This window comes from Engraulis encrasicolus, chromosome 22, assembly GCF_034702125.1.
Source record: "Engraulis encrasicolus isolate BLACKSEA-1 chromosome 22, IST_EnEncr_1.0, whole genome shotgun sequence".
Classification (NCBI taxonomy): domain Eukaryota; kingdom Metazoa; phylum Chordata; class Actinopteri; order Clupeiformes; family Engraulidae; genus Engraulis; species Engraulis encrasicolus.
Window position 1 is genome coordinate 36,356,014 of NC_085878.1, and position 20,455 is coordinate 36,376,468.

The window sequence follows — 20,455 nt, forward strand, 5'->3', positions numbered from 1 at the left end:
CTTATTTGGTGATGACTCTATTAAATGGATTCATTGTACCAGATACTGCATAGTTGGGGGATTAGTATCTCTTATGACAAAGCTTGAAAAATGTGCGGTATGGGCAGGGGTATTAGGTAACAGTCTAGCAGACCAGCTTTGCAGCATCCTTAGTGGAGATGTTTGTTTCCCCTGTGTTTTTATTAAACATTCTGGCCTTGGGTGCTGTGTCTGCTGTGCTTGGCTGTGCAGACGGGCTTGGGTTGAGAATAGAGAGAGAGAGAGAGAGAGAGAGGAGCTAATGGAATTTTATGCATTCCCCTAGGATCTCTCCAGAGGGGGTGGACATTGTCCTGGACTGCTTGTGTGGAGAGAACACTGGGAAAGGCCTGGGCCTCCTCAAGCCCCTGGGCACGTACATCCTCTACGGTGGGTATACAGCGGCCCTGGGCCCTGGGAAACATGCCTAAGCACCTACTACAGGGGGCCTTCGGGTCACATAATGAGCTCTGTTATTATTACTACTCAGTCGGCAGGGCCAGTGAGTAGGCCTACCCAAATTTTAAAAGCAGGACCCCCTGCTTTGTCTTCTACCGTTTGTTGGAACCGTTGTTCTGTTGTGGCTGTGACTGTGTAGCATTGAATAAAGAGTTCCAATTCAATGTGATCCTTTTGTCGTCGTGTTCTCAGGCTCGTCAAGTATGGTTACGGGGGAGACAAAAAGCTTCTTCAGCTTTGCCAAATCTGTGAGTAACTGGCTCAGTTTTAATCCTGCTAAATGTTCAAAAACCTTAAAAACTCTGGAAAAAAAACTTTGTCTTCTCATTACTTGAACAATACCCATGATACGTTTTTGTCAGAACTTGTACAAATTATAGTAATGTTTGAAACCAACATTTGGTGTAAATTCTCTAGAATATTGAGTCAAAATGGAGTCAGCTTCTAGAGTTTTGCCAGTGACAGGAATACCCCTGACTGTGTTGTCTTCTCTCTAGTGGTGGCAGGTGGAGAAGGTGAATCCCATTAAGCTTTACGAGGAGAACAAAGTCATGGCCGGCTTCTCGCTCCTCAACCTTCTCTTCAAGCAGGGCGGAGGTGGCCAGGTGAGGAATGCCGTGCTCAAGCTCTTCTCCCTCTACAACGAGAAGAAGATAAAACCACGCGTGGACTCCCTATGGGCGCTGGAGGAGGTAATTTTCTTTCTCTTGGCTACGAGCAATTAAATTAAGTTATGGATTTTTTTTCTTGTTCAGGGATTATATCCCACAATGTCAATAAATGGAAGCTATATCTTCATGTACTGCAATGATATTATAAGAGCATAAACACCTACAGGCACTCTGACCATTTTGCAGTTACTCTTTAAATGATTTTACTTAGTAATACAAATTATGTGCAAGATTTGTGTTTTATATTCCTGATATGCAAGCTGCTTTGATCACCCCCTCACCTGCAACTTAAAGTGATGTGCAAAAATCTTTCACAAGAAGTAACATAGGCTACTATAAGAACGGAAAATAGCCCTTTTTTTCTGGTCATTATACCGCATGTGTTAATGACAACAGGTGACTTAAAAAGCCTGATCAGAAGAGAAATGTCTACTGTACGGACCATCTGGGTGGTGTCTTGTTTGAGCCGGTGCCATGGAAGTCTGTCAGCTGTCAGTGATGAGATGTGTTGTTATGTATCAGATGGTGGTGGGTGGGCTGGCCAACCTGGTCTGGTTCCGTTGACAGCACCACTGCTGCTCGCGCCCAACCACCCACTCACCTACCTTCCTCCAGTCAGCTCTGCAGTACTCTGCCACTCTATTTTCTCTATTTCTCTCCGGGGCTCACTGCTCGGCAGACGGTCAAGAAAGAAATAGTTATTTGCTTCAAATGCGAATATGGCAGTTTAATAAAGGATAAGTGCACTATTTTGAACGTTAAGCCCCTTTCCCGAGTTGTCTGCAATGTTTCCCCTCCCCAATGTACCCCTCACCGTTGTTTTAAAAATGTTTGCTGGTGTCTCTGTTATTTGGCTCATTTTTAAATTTTGTCTCAATTAGCTTTACAATGGCTGTCGAACTTAAACATTTGTTTTTGAAAGTATACATCTCACTAAGTGGCAAGAGGTGTTCACTGCCATTCCCTAACAAATCCAAATGCGAAATATGGCTTCTGTGATTTTTTATTTGCCATGTTGTGAATTAAAGATGTATTTTTTTACAAAATGCTACATTAAACATGACAGAAGCCATGTTGCGCTACAAGAACTCTTATGGAATACCAATGAATACCCCTGATCACTTGGTGAGTTGCACAGTTTTGAAATTAAATGTTTAGGATGGTTTTAGGAACAGACTTGGACATGTCCATGGACGGCCATTCTAAAGCCGTTTGAGACAAAATAACGACATTAAGATAGCAAGGCAATTAAGACAGCATCAAACTTGAAAGAAATGGTGAGGGGGACTCATTGCAGACAATTCAGAGAAATATGTTGTAAATGGTGCACTTGTGGTTTCCTGATGGGATGCTATCTGAGAAGGTTTGTGTTCGCGGACAGCTTTTTCCCATGCTCTGTAGTTTTCTGTGGAAGAATATAACTGCTGACACAGAGAAAACCAGGACATATCAGATCATGTTTGGTAACAGATGAGATGAAATTGCTTGTGACGCCCAGATGCTTGCAAATGGTTGTCATTTCTCCCCTTGCCTGAACGCCTTCGTAGCTCAACTCCTCACAAGAGTCCCATTACCGAGCCTCGTCAATATCCCTTAGTCATGCAGTTCATTTGAAAGTATAGCTGTCCGTTATGTGAAAGTAGCAAATAATTGAGTGTTCTCTGCAGTGTAAGGGAATATTAATACCGTTGAGATCCTGCAGCAATCACATTTTTTACTCTTGCCCACACAAAACACTAATAGCCTAGTTATTCTCAAAAGTGATGAACGACAGAAACATTCTGTGGCAGTCAGTAATTGGTTGCCGTAATGAGTTTGTTGTTGACTGAATATGTTACCCATGAGAATCAAGTCGTTTTTTTTTTTTATTCCTGGATTTTTTAAATCAGCAAATTATGTTTTTTGCTGGTATTTACCTTTCTCATATCTTCCTGGTTGGGGGAACAGCGCCATTGTTTTCCCTCCTCCCAGTATAGAGTCCTATGGTACTGTATGCACTACGCAGGTCTCTATTTCTGTTTTGTGGGGCGCATTGTGCCTTTATTATGATACTAGTGCAGAGCCCGTTGGATCTTTTTTTCCCGTGTTGTGTTTTGTAGCCTACTGTACTGCAAAAAAAAGTACTGAGATATTTTAGAGCCCTCCCTGTGCCTCCCTAATGTTCTCCTAAAAAGACATGAAAACTGCTTAACTATGATGTCTACACGTAACCTAGGCCTACTTTTCTACAATTTAGAGAGGTCACACGACATCGGTGAGGGCTACAATAGGCCTATTTGAGATAGATAGACATATCGTGCCTTGTGCCACAACATCCCTCTGTATGTGTTGAGCTGTAACAGCACACCTATTTGCACCTCCATTCACACCCATATACACATGAGACATATGACATTCTGTGACTCACCCTTTTTCCCCATTAGCAGTGAAATATGCATTACGCTCTCACCAGTGCCTCTGTTGTGGTGTTGGCTGTGCGTCAGGGAAAACATTCCCCACATTTGTGGCAATATTATTCAGTACCCTTTATGCTTTTCAAGAGGAAAATTGCTGCCTTGGAAGCGTGTGTGTAGGCATCAGTGTTTGCAAGCATGGTGTTTCGGTATCCGAGTCGAATTTGCATGCACGCCTGTTGTGTTCAGCCCTGCAATTGTGCTGTAGCAGGCGACCTCGTGTCTAATTAGGGCGGCTGCCTTCTTTGTTCAAAGCCCCCTGGTTCAGCGGATCCAGGGATGTTAGCCAGTGTGCTCTCCTGTGCTTATGACACACTTGTGTACGGGGGGAAAGGTGGCTAAACAATGCATAATTTTAATACGAACAGTCATTAAAAGCCAAGTAAACATTGTTCTATAAATATTGTCCTTTTGGGTTGGCTGTTGCTAAATCGATCAGGCTGACTATATAGACCCATGAGGCTCTGGAGGACTTGCATACTAGTGCGATGCGAGCGTTGTGGGTAGACTGCAATGGAGGCCATACTGCTCGTTTAATCATCTGATCCATATAATCAAAAGTAATCGCATCACGACCCGCTGAATCAATTAAATGGAAGGAGATGACAATGTCAATACCCCAGACCTGGAAATAAAGGGCATCCGCAATTTATGATGCGCAGGAGTTTGCTCTCTCTCTCTCTCTCTCTCTCTCTCTCTATCTCTCTCTCTCTCTCTCTCTCTCTCTCTCTCTCTCTCTCTCTCTCGCACTCTCTCGCACTCTCACACACACACATCATGTACTTTATTTGATTACACATTACAAGTTAAAATCAATAGGAACCAAATATGATGAATAATCCATGAACTATTTTGACCAAAAGACACATCTTTTTATGGAAATGCATCATTAAGGATACAGGAAACATCTTCTCTTCCAGATGAACATGCTCCCTATTCTCTCTCTCTCTCTCTCTCTTGCACTCTCTCTCTCTCTCTCTCTCACACACACACACACACACACACACACACACACACACACACACACACACACACACAGACACACACACAGACACACACACGTGCTTGAAATCGAGATCAGCAAAAGATTGGCTGGGAATCTGTTGGAGATGAGAGCCTGGTCATCGTCTGGCCTTTGCAAATCTAGAACACGTTACCAAACAAGCCCATCAGTCTCGGAAGCCCCAAATCAAATTACAGTGCCTTATTTGGCGATTTAGATTTCAAGAGAAATCATCAGGTTAATCTCACTAACCTAAGATGAAATAGCACCCCAATATGTCCAAAAGCTTCACTGTGCAGAGCTGAATCACTAATGCCTCTTTTCCTTTGCCTGTTTTCTGGTAGGCCTACAGCTCCACACAGCGCGACTCGGCCACCGCTTTTTGCTTTACGATTGAGCTGTGTCGTGCCTATTCGAAAAGCAAAAAGTGGCGGCCGAGTCGCGCTGTGTCGAGCTGTAGGCCTACCAGAAAAACGGCAGTGGAAAAGAGGCATAAGTGAGATCTGCCAAGGCTACATGGCCTCTGTATGCATATTAATATAGCCGTAAAACATTGCCATTTGGGGGAATCCCTGACATGAGCTAAGCACATTGGCAGAACCCATCACTTGAAGCCTTGAGCACCACTTGATGAGATCAGGCAACTGAGAAACGTCATGTGCACCAGACCATGAGGACCCTGCTTGTTAAGAATTTTTCTCTGAACACCATCAGAGAGAGAGAGGAGGGAGACACATGAAATCAATAGAAAGAAAAAAAGACTAGAAATGCTTTTGATACCTAACAGCTTTGCTTCTGTATATGCCTCACCTGTCAGAGTCGGGCACAAAATGAGTACAACCCAAGTCTTTAAGGTGCGGAAAGATGAATGAGGGCTTATGATGGTTATTATTATAAACAATGCAATAAAAACACATGATGATTATATTTAACCACAATATTGGTGTGCACTTATTGTTGTTAATATCATTTTTGAGTTTCTTAAAAGTATGTATTTAATAGCCAAGTATTCACATTATATTTTATGCACTATTATTTCGCTTAAATCCTAGCAGAGGTACTATGAGACTTGTGATTTGTCTCTTGTGTGATTACATTTTCATTGCTTAAAAGGCAGACAAGAAACTTACACAGAAACAAACACTGCTAATCACTGGCTCTTTCATGGTGAAACTGCATGTCTACATGCATACCATGTAGCCTACCTTGGACCCATGCGATCCGCCATGCCATAAGCGATCCTCTCTTGTGAGATGCGCACACCTGCTGAGGAGAAAACGCAAACCAACAACACAAGGTTGCATTTTATGAAGACATCCAACATGTGGTCATTTGAGGAGATTGTGTGTTGCCATCACCTTCGGCAACGCAGGATGGCTTGCCCCCTTGGGTAGCCAGACAAATCTCCCCTCATCAAATTCACAAAGGCTGACAAAATTCCTCTTTTCAAATTATCAAGGCGGACATTTTCTCCACTCACGGTTTTCAGGGGGTGGACTGGTGGACACTGACAGGTTATGATTAGGAATGGGTTTTGGTCCAGGTAAACGTCATGTGATCGCAAATACACTTTCCTCACTGACCCGGTAAGGGTTAGGGATGGGTTTTGGTCCCAGTACAGTGACATTTTGTCTTTGTTTTCTGTGATACCCTGCTCATTTTTTGCATAAGAATACCATAGGATAAGGATATCATAGTAACTCCACAATGCCTCACAAAATGAATATTAAACCCTCAGCTCTGCTCGTCACCTGAGCATAATTGAAAAAGGTGAGAGAATTAGGCTATTTATACTTGTCATGTATTTCACAAAGGACCATGTGAGTAGTGCTATTTTTAATAAAGGATTACAGCAGTGTTAAATCATCTTGCAGGTGTCACTATATCCCACAGCCAAGGCTCCCAAAGCCACTTTCAGCAGAGCACTCATGTATGTTGCCATGGATTTCTCACTTAACAGCTTTCAGACTGTTAGTTGAAGCTTGTATGTAAATAATCTCTTGACTGCTACCATGTAACGCAAACAGTGGCTGACTGTTGTATTTTTTCACGTATTCGTTGTCTGAGGCATGCAGCCTCTGCCTCTCTCCGAAGTGATATGACAAGGAGGAATTTGTGCACCGAGCATTTCAATTTGTAGCAATTATTTCAACCATGTTTACGACAAATGGTCTTGCCATAATCACAGCTAAGGAAAGGTTAAACCGTGGCAGTGGCAATGAACAAACTAATACAAGGGGATGGGGGGGGGCAGACTGACATTTTACCAATGATTTCCTGTAGTAGACTAGTGGGAGATGGAAAAAGGCTGTTGGAGCCTGTCTTTATCTCGGCGTGAGATAAAGCTAACAGGGGTGAATCCGATTTAGCCGTCTCTGTGGCTACACTAGCTGTTGCCGCGGGAGACAATAGAATGTCATTACTGCGGAGTGGTCTCTAAGCTGAGGCTTATCCCTTTCCCTCTCTTACCCAAGATGGAGATGGCTATCTTGGCTGCCCAAATAGAGTAGCCTACCTGTATGGCCTCAGTCACCTGGAGGGCATGCTGGGTATTAATGTAGCTGAATGTCTGCAGGAGAGTGGTGTATTCAAAGAATCAATAGTGGCACTGATATGGCAACAGACAGACGCAAATGCCCCCCTTGTTTACAGATGTTCCCCAGTGAAAGACCCTCTTAAGCCTTTCGAGTACTGGTGTTTAGTTGTGTCCTGCTCCAAGTACTTTTAACCTGATGTTCCTTTTTTTGCTTCGCTTTTGCTGGCTGTCTTTGAAGGCAAAGAGTTTATTATGCAAACCTGTGAACCCCCAGAACATCTCCATCAGTACACGAGATTGCCTCAAGGGTCTCATGCATGTGCAAATAGGGGCAATTTCATCAGTGACTGAAAGGAGGTTGGCCAGGCCGGCAGGGAAATGTCACAGGATTCTTCCCACTAATCAAATCGATGACCACCGCACGGCACGGCCACTTGGCTGCCTTTTTAGCTCACGTGTAAGGGTGTGGCTCTCTCTGAGGGGGTGAAAAAAAAATCGAAATTGAAAAGAGGTCTGCGCCCGGACAAAGGAGCGGGGATCTAATTTTGGCACTGCTGACTCACAGTGGGGCTGTTCTTTTCTTTCTTTCTTTCTTTCTCAGTTTCTCGGCCTGGTTTGTACGGCAGTGGGCTGCACAGACAGGGGTCTGTCAGTTCAGAGAGACAAGCAGGAGAGGGCTTCTGTTGAGACAGGTGTTGTCAGCATGTGGGTGTGCTTGCTTGCAGAGCCCAGAACAGCATCTTTTAACCCACCTCACTAGCACATGCGCACACGCACACACACACACACACACACACACACACACACACACACACACACACACACACACACACACACACACACACACACACACACACACACACACACACACACACACACGTTCAAAGAGCACACTAAATGACACTCTACTCTTCTATACCTAGCTTTGCTTTGCTGAGCTGATGTTCTCTGGCTGGCTGGGGGTGGAGTTGTCAAGCCAGGCCAGTTCTGATTTAGAGCGTCTGACCTGAGCCCATTATGCCGTGCTCCAGTGAGCCGGCCTTGCCTCTCCATGCTACTCCCTCCTCCTCACACCTCCCAAAGGCCTGAGTCACAGCAGTCCTCAAGGTGTCAACAACCTTGGCCGGATTCTATAGGCTCACAAGAGAGCTTGGAAAGAAGGACAGAATCACATAAAGTTAGAAACCTAGGAAGTGTGTGAAACATAAGGTGTGTTTCTGTTCATTGATACACTATATTAAGGTGGGATTACAATGTATGAAACTGAGAAAGAAATATTATCCGCAGACTCTTTTGTTGTAATTGAACACTAGGAGCACTACAGAGAAAAAAAATATGCAATACAGTGGTGACAGTGCGGCCCTCAAGGTAGCACGGGCTTACTTTGACATTGCATGTTTACCCCATCTCAACGACTAAGTGCTTCTTGTATCAACTCTCTGTATCAACTCTTAAGCCTTACAAGATGCACATGCTTTATGTCTTTGTATTTTCCCCCACACATTATTAGCTGTGGTGGTGATTAGGGACATGCAACTGTACATAGTTGTTGTTTTCAGTTGCCACCGCTACTGACATTTCCTCCTTGATGATGCCATACGTTACTCGGTTGTCATGGGAACAGAGGGTCCTTTGCTAATAAATATGCCAGTGTTTCTTGACCCCTCCATGTGCGTGCACACACACACTCGCATACATGCATATACACACACACACACACACACACACGCAGGCACGTGTGCGCGCTCTTTACCCACTGCACACACACACACAGCCTCACCACGGTGGGACTGTAACCGGCCTCCAACTCTGTATGGAGAGACTGACCGAGACAGAGAAGGAGAAAAAAAAAACCAGACAGACAGAAAGACACCAGTCATGCAGAAAGGAATAGGGCCCTGGGTCATTTAGATGGATTGTCCACTGAACTGGAGTGGGGTGACAGGTGGTTTTAACATGCTCGCCTCTGACAACTGGTGTCACGTGACATCAGCTGAAGATTTCATCATCTATCTGTGCACATCAGTGGCGTGGTGAGAGGCTGGGGGAGGTGTCCTATTGCCTTGACTGCACCCTTTACGCACTTGGCAGCTAATGTTGTACGTGGCAGCACAGCACACCTAAACGGCTCTTCACACCCAGTGAAGGCTGCTGCTGTGATTTTGATTTGTGATGACCCCCCCCTCCCTTGGGTTCTTGCCTCAGCGGTTTGCCTAAACGAGCATGTTAGATTAGATTAGATTGAGCTATTGTCATGTTCCCTGCTGAATGAATGTTAACCATGGCTGTGCTGCTTTTTTGGCCAGCTTAGTGATTTAATTGTTCCCCACGTTGGTGAGACTAGGAGATGTCAAGGACAGTACTGGCACAGCATTTTGTCATGAGGCATTTGTCTTGTTGCTACTCCTCTACTTGACACAAGTTTGTTATTTATAATCAAGTGTGAAATGCAAAGAGTAAAGCTTTGGCTTTTGATTTCCCCCCTAGTTTTTTTACATGCTTACGACGATGCTATGTTTTAAACAATTTAAAAATGCACATAAATGTTGTTTGACCTATGGTGATGTATGGACCTGTGGCTGAGGTTGATAGTGGTTGCCTCGATTACGTTTAAATTGTCACAGACAATATGAGTGGCCCAGGGTAGTGATGTATGTGACCATTTTATTATGTCCATTTTCCATTCTCATTACGCCATCACCTGGTCATATGTAATTTTCCTGCAGGGCCTTAAGATATTGCAAATAAAAACAAAAATTGAACAGATTTTTAAAAAAGTTTTTAGTAATGAAAAAGGAAGTGTTGTTGGAGATTGCGTAGTATATCAGTTTTTATGTTCGTATACACTCAAACCTTTTCACAGAGCAGTGTTTGCTGAGACCAAACCATATTAAATGTCAGGTGTGAATTAAAATGAAGGTGGTGTTTACCTCAGTAAAAACCCATGAAGAACACATTACGATGGTGTACTGTAGAAGCCAAAGGCAAGTTATCATAACATGTCATTTGCCTTTTATGAACATGGCTTTCAAAACCATATTTTTCTGCTATGGGGAATTATTGTAATCACAATCCGTTTTAGCATGAAGCATACAGTACGTTTTCTGGGTTATTTAGTTGTACAAGCTGTCTACATTTTGTTTCCCTATTTTCTATCTCCATTTTGCAGGAGGTCTTAATGTTTGACGCAGATTAAACAGACACACATTTCTGATGGTGTTAATTTCAGCCCAGTCCATCTCCATCTCCATCTGTGCTTCATTAGTTTTTGCCCTTGCGAAGTGAACTGATATCTGTGAGGTCTACCATCCACACATACTCCAAGTGGAAAACTGTCATCTTAGTCTTTAAGGACAACATGCAGTTGTATTGTTCACACTACCCCTCACCTGTCAATATCTAGCAACATTGTTTATTTGTTGTTGATGGTGGTGTTTGGCAATTCTCATCAGGGCATGGGTTTGATTAAATTCTGAAGCATCTTGATACAATCCAAATGTCAATCCAAACATTATTGATGTGTCCTAATGTGCCCGATGATGATGCATAACTTGGGATGACATTTGCGGTATGTTAAGGTGTCTTTTTACAAACCTTGCGCCCATTAGAATGGCCAGGATATCGAACAGGGCTGAACTGATACAGAATAGAAGGGCTGAAAAAAAGAGGTTGCATCATCGGGTTACAAGACAAGTCAAGGGTGCTGTGAGCAATACAAGCTTGTTGAAATCAGCAGGTATTCGTCTTTAAATAGACAAGGGTCACATCGACCCAAAAATGCCAGGAAATGTATGAAACATGTTCCAGTGAACCGATTACTTAGCTCAAACAGGTACTTTCACATTTTTTGTGCGGTGTATTTTTCATACCCTGAGTTCCATGGCCTGTGACCATCAACATAGGCACTTCTCAGTTTCATAGCTTCTGCCAACTAGGACCTAAATTGCGTTTGTTGAGCATCCTTTGGCAGGGAGATGGCAATGTTCCCTGAAACCATATTGCATGACGTACTAGATCAGAGAGCAATAGGGGCTGATTGCCAGGAGTCTGTCTGACTCATGGAGAGAGTACCAGCGGGAAGACTTGGCGATCTCATGCCATATAACATGCCATATAGAGCACATTTCTAATTGAGTGGTCAGTTGGTTCGTTTATTTGTTGTCTTCCTAGTTTCGAACCACAACATGATACAAATCCAAAGAATAACATGTAAATGTTAGAACAATTCTCTTCAACTGCTTTCTACTTTAAAATCATTGGTCAACCCTCCTCCCCTTCCTGCTGACACAGATCTCAAATCCAACAACGTTGGCACTCCTTTCACTTAAAAATATAGAAAACATAAATTCAACCCTTCCTCCTCATCTGAAAACTCACCCCCAGGAAATCATGCACACTGCTACAACACTTGAATGTGAATGTACTCTTCTCTGAAAGTGTTGCCTCTAAACTCATCACTGAGAGCCGACCCGCTACGACTACCTGCCTACTGCATCCAGTGCCCACAAACCTGCTTCAAGACATTGCCCTAACAGTGGGCCCAGTGATCACATCCACCATGAACTCCTCACTGTCCTCTGGCACAGTCCACTCTGCCTTCAAACAAGCAAGGGTAACACCTCTACTGAAAAGGCCTACACTCAACCCAGCACAAGTTGAAAACCACAGCCCTGTCTTACTGCTTCCCTTCCTATCTAAAACCCTGAAAAGGCCTGTTGCAAAACCACCTACCAACTTCCTAAATCAGAACGAACTACTGGACCCAAAACAACTGGGCTTCAGAAGTGGACACTCAACTGAAACGGCTTTATCATAAGTAACTGAATTTCTGAGGACAGCAAGAATGGAAGGATTAACCTCTGTCCTCATCCCGCTAGACCTTTCAGCCTCTGACACAGTCAACCGCAAGATACTCCTTCATATACTCATGGGAATAGAGATCTGGATTTGAATTGGTTCCCGCGGGACCCAACGCAAATCTCTCCGGAACGGGTGGTATGGGCTAAGCTGCAGACTGGAGTGGGCGGGAGAATTCAAATACAGCGCAGTTGTGCGGGCACAGGGTTGGAATTGCAGACTAGCCTAGTAAGATGAGCCAGTCTACACGTGAGGAAGTTGAGAAGCACATTGAACAAGGCCTCTACAGTGTTAAAACTAAATGGGGTTTTCAATTGTTTGTGACAAAGACGGTAAAGAAATCGGCGTCGTGACATATGACAAGTGTGAGAATTTACTTGTGTACAATGAACACAAATCTGGAACCTCTGGGTTGAAGCGACACACTTGCACCATCATGCTTGGTCAAAGTAAAGATTTAATCGAATTGTCTTCTCACGTTTAACAAGAAGCTGCGGAGAAGTGTGTGGATGTGTACTGTGTACATGTCCTTATGATCTAGTCGCTGGGAAAGGCTTTATTGACATACTGCAACACTTTGTTAATCTCGCTGCCGAATATGGCAAGTTTACCTCATCGAGCATAGGCATTGGGTGTGTCAGTGACAGGCGAGATAAAGCCCATCGCTGAGGCGTATGGATGTGTCATAATAACTGATATCTGGACGGATGATTATCATAAATGTTCGTTCCTCTCCGGCACCATACATTATAAAAATGATACATTTTAACTCACTTAAAGGGTTTTATTCGCGGCCCCTTTCGAGGATGGTGTGTCAAACTCAGGGGAGAGTATCAGCAGTTTGCTGTTTCAAAAGCTCTGTGAATTTGGAATTGAAGTTTCACTTCTATCTGACCGTGTCGTTACTGACCGTGAAGCCAAGATAATTACAGCCTTGCATGGATACACCAGGTTGTACTGCAACGCGCACATTCGGAATGTCACCCTCTCAAGTGCGTTGTCACCAGACGTGCTTGCGGAAACACCTGAGCTGTCTGAACTGCTTACGGTGAAATTGGTGAAAAACTGGTGAAATACTTCAAATTCTGGACTGCAAAACGGCTTGAAGAAATCCCTGAAGCAATCAGTCGAGACTCTAGGAATTCCAATTTCAATTGGAATTCCAATTATGATATACTCGATTCCACACTGAAACAGCATGAGGAGATCTCAACATTAGCCTACTGCTGTCCCATAACCAGTATGAGAGAATTGCACAGATCAATACCAACACTCTGAGTGCAATAGTGGTCTTCCTGAAGTTATTCAAGGATGCAACTAATGACTTGGAGTCAAGCACCATTCCCAATGCATCACTTCCACTGCTGTGATCTTTGAGACTCATTGAAGTGGCTCCTGTCATCCTACCTCACCGACCTGTCAACATGGATGAAGGAACACCATCTACAGTTGAATGTATGTCTATGACAGTGAAAGAATCAATCTGTCACATCAACTTCATGATGGGCTCTACCACTGTGGCGCCAAAGTCACCAAAAGCCTTGGCCTCATGATTGATAATGACCATCTGTCATTCTCAACTGCATTGCATCAGTTGCCTGGGCCCACGGATTTGTGCTATTCAATATACAGAAAACCAGACCCTACCTGACCCAACACACATCGGATTCACTGGTTCAGGCCATGGTCAACTCCCACCTGGATTGTTGCAGTTGCAACTCCCTCCTGGCAGGTCTATACTTGTATAATAAAACCACTGCAGATGGTCCAGAACATTGTGGCAAATTTGCTATTCACTCAACCCAAAAGGCCCATGTTAGTTATTCACTGGACTAGGGCTAGGATCCTCTCTCTCAACATTAAAAAATCAAGTAAAGACTCTCATCTTTCATGACTATTTACTGCACTAATGCCTGAGCTGGTCCAGACCTGGGGTAAATGCTAAAAAAAAAAAAACCCTTACTTGCCATTTGTTCTTATTGTTCTGTAGATTTCCTGTGCACTTTGTATCTGCAAGTGTTGCTATGCTATGATTATGTCCTGGATTGTAAGTCCCTTTTATAAAAGCGATAAAAGTGTCTGCCAAATACACACACACACACACACACACACACACACACACACACACACACACACACACACACACACACACACACACACACACACACACACACACACACACACACACAGAGGTATGTTTAGATTCTTCCATTTTGGCCATAATGGAAGGTGGTTCTCGCAGTCAGACTATTCAATGAAGGGCTTTTACCGCCTGTTTTTCGACCACAGCTTCATGTGCTGGCACACTTAGTGTAATGCAGCAGTGTGCCAAAGCCCAAAGGGCAGAGCTGCGCTGCTCACACATCATTCATCATTCTCAGAAAGGCGGCCACTTCCACAAAAGCAAAACTCAAGTGTTCCCCTATGCTGGGGGAGTCAGGTCTGGTGGCCTTGACAGAGGGTTTCCACCCATGTATCATGATTCTCCCCTCTTTGCTCCTGCCTCTGCACTCGCGCTGAATGGATGAGTGGCATTCCGACACTGTCCTAGTTTCCTGTGGCGTCGTCATATTGTTTTCTGTGCCTGGGCGCCCTGTGTTGTTGTGCAATGTTGATTAAATATGTGAATGGAGGACGTGACACAAAGAGGCACATTCATTGAGAGTTCACGGTGAATGGGATGACGCTAACCCATCACTGGCGACTGCAATTGAATAATTGCATGAGTGAGTGCATGGGGAGATGGAAGGCGGTCTGGTTAAATGGTGCTGCAAATTTAGCTTGGGTTTCCTCTCATGCAGTCTCATTCACATCTGCTTTGGTGATGTTAGTCCATTAGTTTAACTCTTCCTTGTTTTGCTGTGTGTTTGGGTTTGTGGAAGGAGAAAAACAATGACCCCATCTTACCATGACATGTTCTCTCTCTGCGTCTACCAACAAACCATTGATGATCATTTCCCAGAGTTTGGAGTAAGGAAGCTCTAGTTTAGCGACGAGTTCCCGTCGCAGTCCTTTAACGGCACTTGAGGAGTGTTTTCTTTAACGTCTGTAATAACAAGCTATTTGATGGTAATGTGAGCTGTGCTGAAATGAGAGAGGTTTCATTCTGTGAAATTATGGAGCGGAGCTCGAGCTGTCTCTCTTTTTTTATTCGTTATGGTAGTGGTGGTGTTGGTGGTCTTTAGATTCCCATGACAACACCCCTGAAATAAGTGTGTGTGCACTGCATGATGCTGTCTGTGTAGAACACTCAATGTGCCATTTGGAGAAAGTGCCTATTAACCGAGAATTTGTCCTTGACTTTCATTGTGATGTTTGCCAGCATGATGTAAAAGGCCCACATTTCAACAATTCTGTCTGGTTTTCTCTCCAGCGTCTGAGAGCCTCTTTCAACGGCCTTGGGAGTCTTTGCGGGAGACAAGCAATTGCCACACATGTACTGTACATTGTCTGCTCTCAGGTTTTTTTTGACTCTAGTATTTTTGTGGTCCGTTGAGTAGAAAGGTTCGCTTTTATGTTTCATACAAGCACCTGAAATGCTAAAGATGGTGTTCTCCCGCCACCTCCATTATGTTTGTGTGGAGTAAAATAACTAAACGACATCTTGATGGCTGAGGCCCACCAGCAAATGATTGCTATTGAAAATCTGCATTTTGAGTATTTTGACATCTCCCTTCAAAAAACAAGATTGTATGTTTTTCTCTGAATGTACAGTTCTCTGTTCTATAAGATCTTAGCGACATGAAAAGGATAAAAGTATTGTGACTTGAAACATCAAAAGTATGTGGCTGGCTTATGATGATGTCAAGGGGGGCGTTCACGGGTGTATAATGAACTCAGGGGGGTGTTTGTTCAAAAAAAAAAGCTGATACACTGTTCTAGCCTATATAGCCATACACCAGGGTAACATACAGTAAGCCAAGCTTTTTATTTTAGCACTGCATTGAGAGCTCTGTATAATAATTTTGAAAGTGATAGCATGCTCGTGATCCATTCCTAGTGCACATGTTCTACACATATGCTCTCCTATGTGCCATAAGGAGTTTGAGATTGGCCCTATGAAGTGTTTCAATCATGTGCACCTATTTGTATGGTGGAGATGAAGCTGAAGAGCGTATTCAGCCGTGCGTTTGATTGTGCTCGTGTTGCTTTTGCCGCGGCAGCCACCGTGGGCCCATTCTGAAACAATCAGACGGCCCTGATAGCTCCACCGGCCTCTCCAACGGAGTTGAGGGTAGGCCGCCCTGGGCTGTCGGCGGTTCAGGATTCAGGAGATGTTACAATGATTGATGCGAGTGTATGTAACCTTAGAGGCAAGGAGTTCTGGAGATGGCTCCAAGACAGTGCTGCACAACGAGCGATAGGGGACCCCAGAGCTACATGGAGTGCATGAAAGATTAAGTGCGGATTTGAATGGCACAGTGCTCTGGGACTGCTGTTGCTGTGGAGGGCTCAAGATAAGGGGCGCTGGCAGATACAAGAACTTGTGGGTAGCAGAGAGAGAGAGACAGAGAGACAGACAGGGAGAGACTGGAGAGCCTCAGGCTTTACAAGGATTGTAGAATACTAAGACCGTTAACAGCAGTGAATACTGCTGCTACTTTTGTGCTTGACCTTTGTACACACTGTACTGCCCTACTAAGGCAAAAGACAGTAACTCACCAGAGTGTGAAACTGAGAAAAATGATGTTAAAGTTATCTTAAAATAAATGAATGTCACCACAATCTGGTTATAGCTACAAAGCTGTAATTTTCACAGTTTGTAGTGTATGCCTGCCTACATCTATTCATAAAAAACAATTTTACAAATAGTTAACCTTTGACCCTTTTTTGGAAGTTACTGTGTTCTTCCTTAGCATTGCCCCCGGAATGACAATTAGTCATACTAAGGCAGAAGACAGTAACTTCCATTTTAAATCTGAATAATAAGCAACAAATACAACTTTCACATATAATTTAAGCAGTATACACACTATTGGAGTCATTATGACAAAATGTCATGTTTATTAACATATAAATTGTTAATAATAATAATAATAATAATATAATTATAAATGGGTTTTGTGTGTGTATTTGTATTTCATACTACCTCAAATAATAGTTACACACATTTCCTAGCAGGCTGATCATGTTTCATAATATAATAGTTTCATTTTTTAAATTATTATTTACATGACTGAAATTTAAAGAAGGAGTTTTAACTGTTAACAGATGAACAGTAACTGAAGTTACTGTGTTCTGCCTCAGTTTGGAACATCAGAGTTCCAGAATTCTGCAGGTCCAGAGCAGAAGGCAAAAAGCAGTAACTGAAGTTACTGTCTTCTGCCTTAGTTTACCCAAAGGATTTTCAGCTTGTTTTACTTTGCACCTTTTTTTTACCCTCAAAACAACTGATTTCAAACTCCATGTTTGTTCACATGATAAAACTGATGCTTATTATTGCAAATATGACAAAAACTAATTTTTTTACTGCCTTTTGCCTTAGCAGGGCAGTGTAGCATGGGTACTGCTTGGGGGTGAGGAAGTAGTTGAGTATTTATTTAACTATGAATCTCTATGAGTAGTTTATTCAGTCCCCTGTGTGGTGTTGTTATTTTTTTCATCTTAGTGGTATTTTAGCTACTGGTATGCAATTGTCTGTATTGCTCCATAACTGGTACACTGGTGAGTTGGCATGCATAAAGATACTATATCTTCACTATTAGACAAATTTCTTGACAATATGTCAGAAAGTCGTGCATAAATGGAAATATCTAGAAACAGTATGAACGATTTAGATGTATTACAACGCAAATGCAAATAGCAGAAGTCCTCCAGGGATGCCTTGATGTGCTTTAAGCATCTCATGACAGACATTATCATATAAAGTTAAATTAATATTACTGCCTGCAATTTCACGTGGGTGTAAGTAGAAAGTGTTTTGTTCACTGATGCGTGCACGATACTGAATCTGCTCAGTGATCTGTCAAGTGTGTGGCGCCTTCAGCATCTCAAGGTTGAACGTTGTTGGCTGGCTGCTTCTTGCGGCACAAAGCAGACAACAAGTCTAGGCCCCAGACTCCACCAACTGTAGTCTAATTATTTGTCTGTGGGCGGCTGATAATGTTTGGCCAGCCTGACTTGTGCTAGTGTCTGTGTGCAGTCGTTTAGTTTTCCCTCTGGTTTTGATTTATGCTGTTTGTTGACCCTTTTCCTGATTTGCATCTTTGTATTACGTGCATTTTAATGAGTTAAGTGTTTCTGGAGGACTGGAAGCCCCCATAGTGTATACCAGCTTATCCAATCAATTTAGTAGTACATATCTCATTTAAACTTTTAAAATTTTCATTTCTAATTAAAAGTTGCTGCTGGTGTGCAACTGTTGATTAGGGCATTGGGGAAAAGATCCCTCAAGTCATATCAGTGTGCAATTGCACCACAATTTATTTAATCAAGGTCCTTTAAACAAAGTTTCTTCAAAATAAAAGTGAGGGATTGGTGCCCTAATGTGTGTTAGCCATTTAAAGCTTGGGGTATATTGAAGCACAGAATGATATAACATCCCATTAGCAATTGTACCGTAATGTGTCCAACTCTGCTGTTACACAACGGCATTATGACACTGTTCGGTTTCTTCAGTGTAGGGTTTTTTTCAGTTCAAGTCTCAGGTTCAGTGAGTCACAGTCAAACATCCCATGGTTCTTACATGTTATCCAACCATTTATCTCAGCTGTTACATCACTGTCCATGTCGGGGTTAGCCGTGTTTGAAGCCAGTACAGGACCTTCCTTATGTTGCTCATTAGCCAGTCACATCAGCGGGCTATCTTGCCTTCACGTCTCTCATCTACACACCTACAGCACGACTCCACTGCCACCCGCTGTGCACTTTTAAGCATTGCACCATGTTAACAGCCTTGCAGTAGTAATTTGTGCCTTTTTTAAATGCAAATCCCAAGCTAAGCCACATGTGAATCTTCAAATGACATGCCTATTAAAATGTGAACATATGGTTGTGGTGTACATGCCACCTGGGAGGCTTGGACAGTAGATGGTGCAGGGGAGGTGTACCGCGGTCCAAAAATAAAATATGTTCGAAGCTTGTAGCAAACGTTAACAGAAACTTTACTTATGAAACTTCAATTGTGGCTGCAGTACTGTAACCTATGTTAACCACTGTGTAACACATGTACTTAATAAAATCATATAATTATTACAATTACAAAATAATAATGACATATACAACCTCTCAAGATTTATACTTCAAGTTAAAGTGAAATGCCTTTATACAATGCCTTAATATAATGTAATATGTTAAAAACCATAGCGTAGTGATAAATAAATTAAGATCTTTAATGGCACCAGACACAGATTAGATTGGAGGTGCAAACACACCAAGTCATCAATAGATCAATGCTTACAAATAGCTAAAGTAAACACATAAACTCTTAAGCCTTGTAATTTACCACAACAAAATTATGAGCCAAGCAGTGCTATAAAAGGTGCCAACAAGCAAGGGCACCGGTATTTGGATGTGTTTTTTACTTTTGGAATAATGCTCTTTGTTTTTAATTTGCAGGTCAAAGAAGCTATGCAGAGAATCCACGATCGAGGCAACATAGGCAAACTCATCTTAGATGTGGAGAAGTCTCCTACCCCTCTGGTAACATATGTTACACACACAAACAGCTAAAATGCTTGGGTGAATAATCATGAATCACGGCACACTGATTATTACGGTTCAGTTTTTTTAAAACATTTTTTTGGAACGAACACCATATTTTCCGAGGGGAGAGAGATTGGTTTCTGATTATTCACCATTGGATAGACATCTGTTGAAGGCTTCTGCATAGGGATATCTGTGGACTTTGATAACTAAATAATGCTCTTGAACCAATGACATTTTGCTGTGATTTGCACTCTGTTCCGATTTCCATGTAAAAAATGAAAGGTTGTCACCAGGTTTGACATTTCAGACTGGACAAGCCCTCAGGGGCTTTCAATAATAAAACAGCACCCATACAACACACATCATGCATGTCGTGCAAGAGTATAACTTAGACTGTTTTGGTGTCTGGATAGAGATGTAAATGTATTAGAATAAGACAAACTAATTCCAATGAACATTTTTTGTGTCTTCCAATTTCACCAAACTTTGAAATGCTTTAAACTTTAAAAGTTTGTTAAGCCAATGATATTCAGCTTTGATTGGCTCCTCACCCTGATTTCCAAGTGTAAATTGGTTGTCTTAGCGGCAAGAGTTGTTTTGCTTATTAAGAAAATCGCAGTTTAGGTTGCTACAGAGAGGACAGAGTCAGGTGACAGGGAACACTATCCCCACGCTGGAACAAATAAGAGGTTTCCATGGAAACGCCTTGGGCTGGAACCTATCTCAAGGGGAAGTGTATGCAGAGATAATTACCAGTACGATCATTGTTTTAGAATCTGTCATGGATTTGAACAATTTTCAGTGGGAATTA

General features: G+C 42.7%; 1 protein-coding gene across 1 annotated transcript in view; it reads left to right on the forward strand.

Annotated features, from left to right (window-relative positions):
* vat1l (vesicle amine transport 1-like) overlaps positions 1-20,455 on the forward strand; it is a 28,235-nt gene that overhangs the window by 5,026 nt on the left and 2,754 nt on the right. The window contains exons 5-8 of the mRNA XM_063188036.1: positions 305-408; positions 670-725; positions 975-1,169; positions 19,555-19,638. Coding sequence (XP_063044106.1) covers positions 305-408; positions 670-725; positions 975-1,169; positions 19,555-19,638 — 439 coding nt within the window. The remainder of the gene's footprint in view (positions 1-304; positions 409-669; positions 726-974; positions 1,170-19,554; positions 19,639-20,455) is intronic.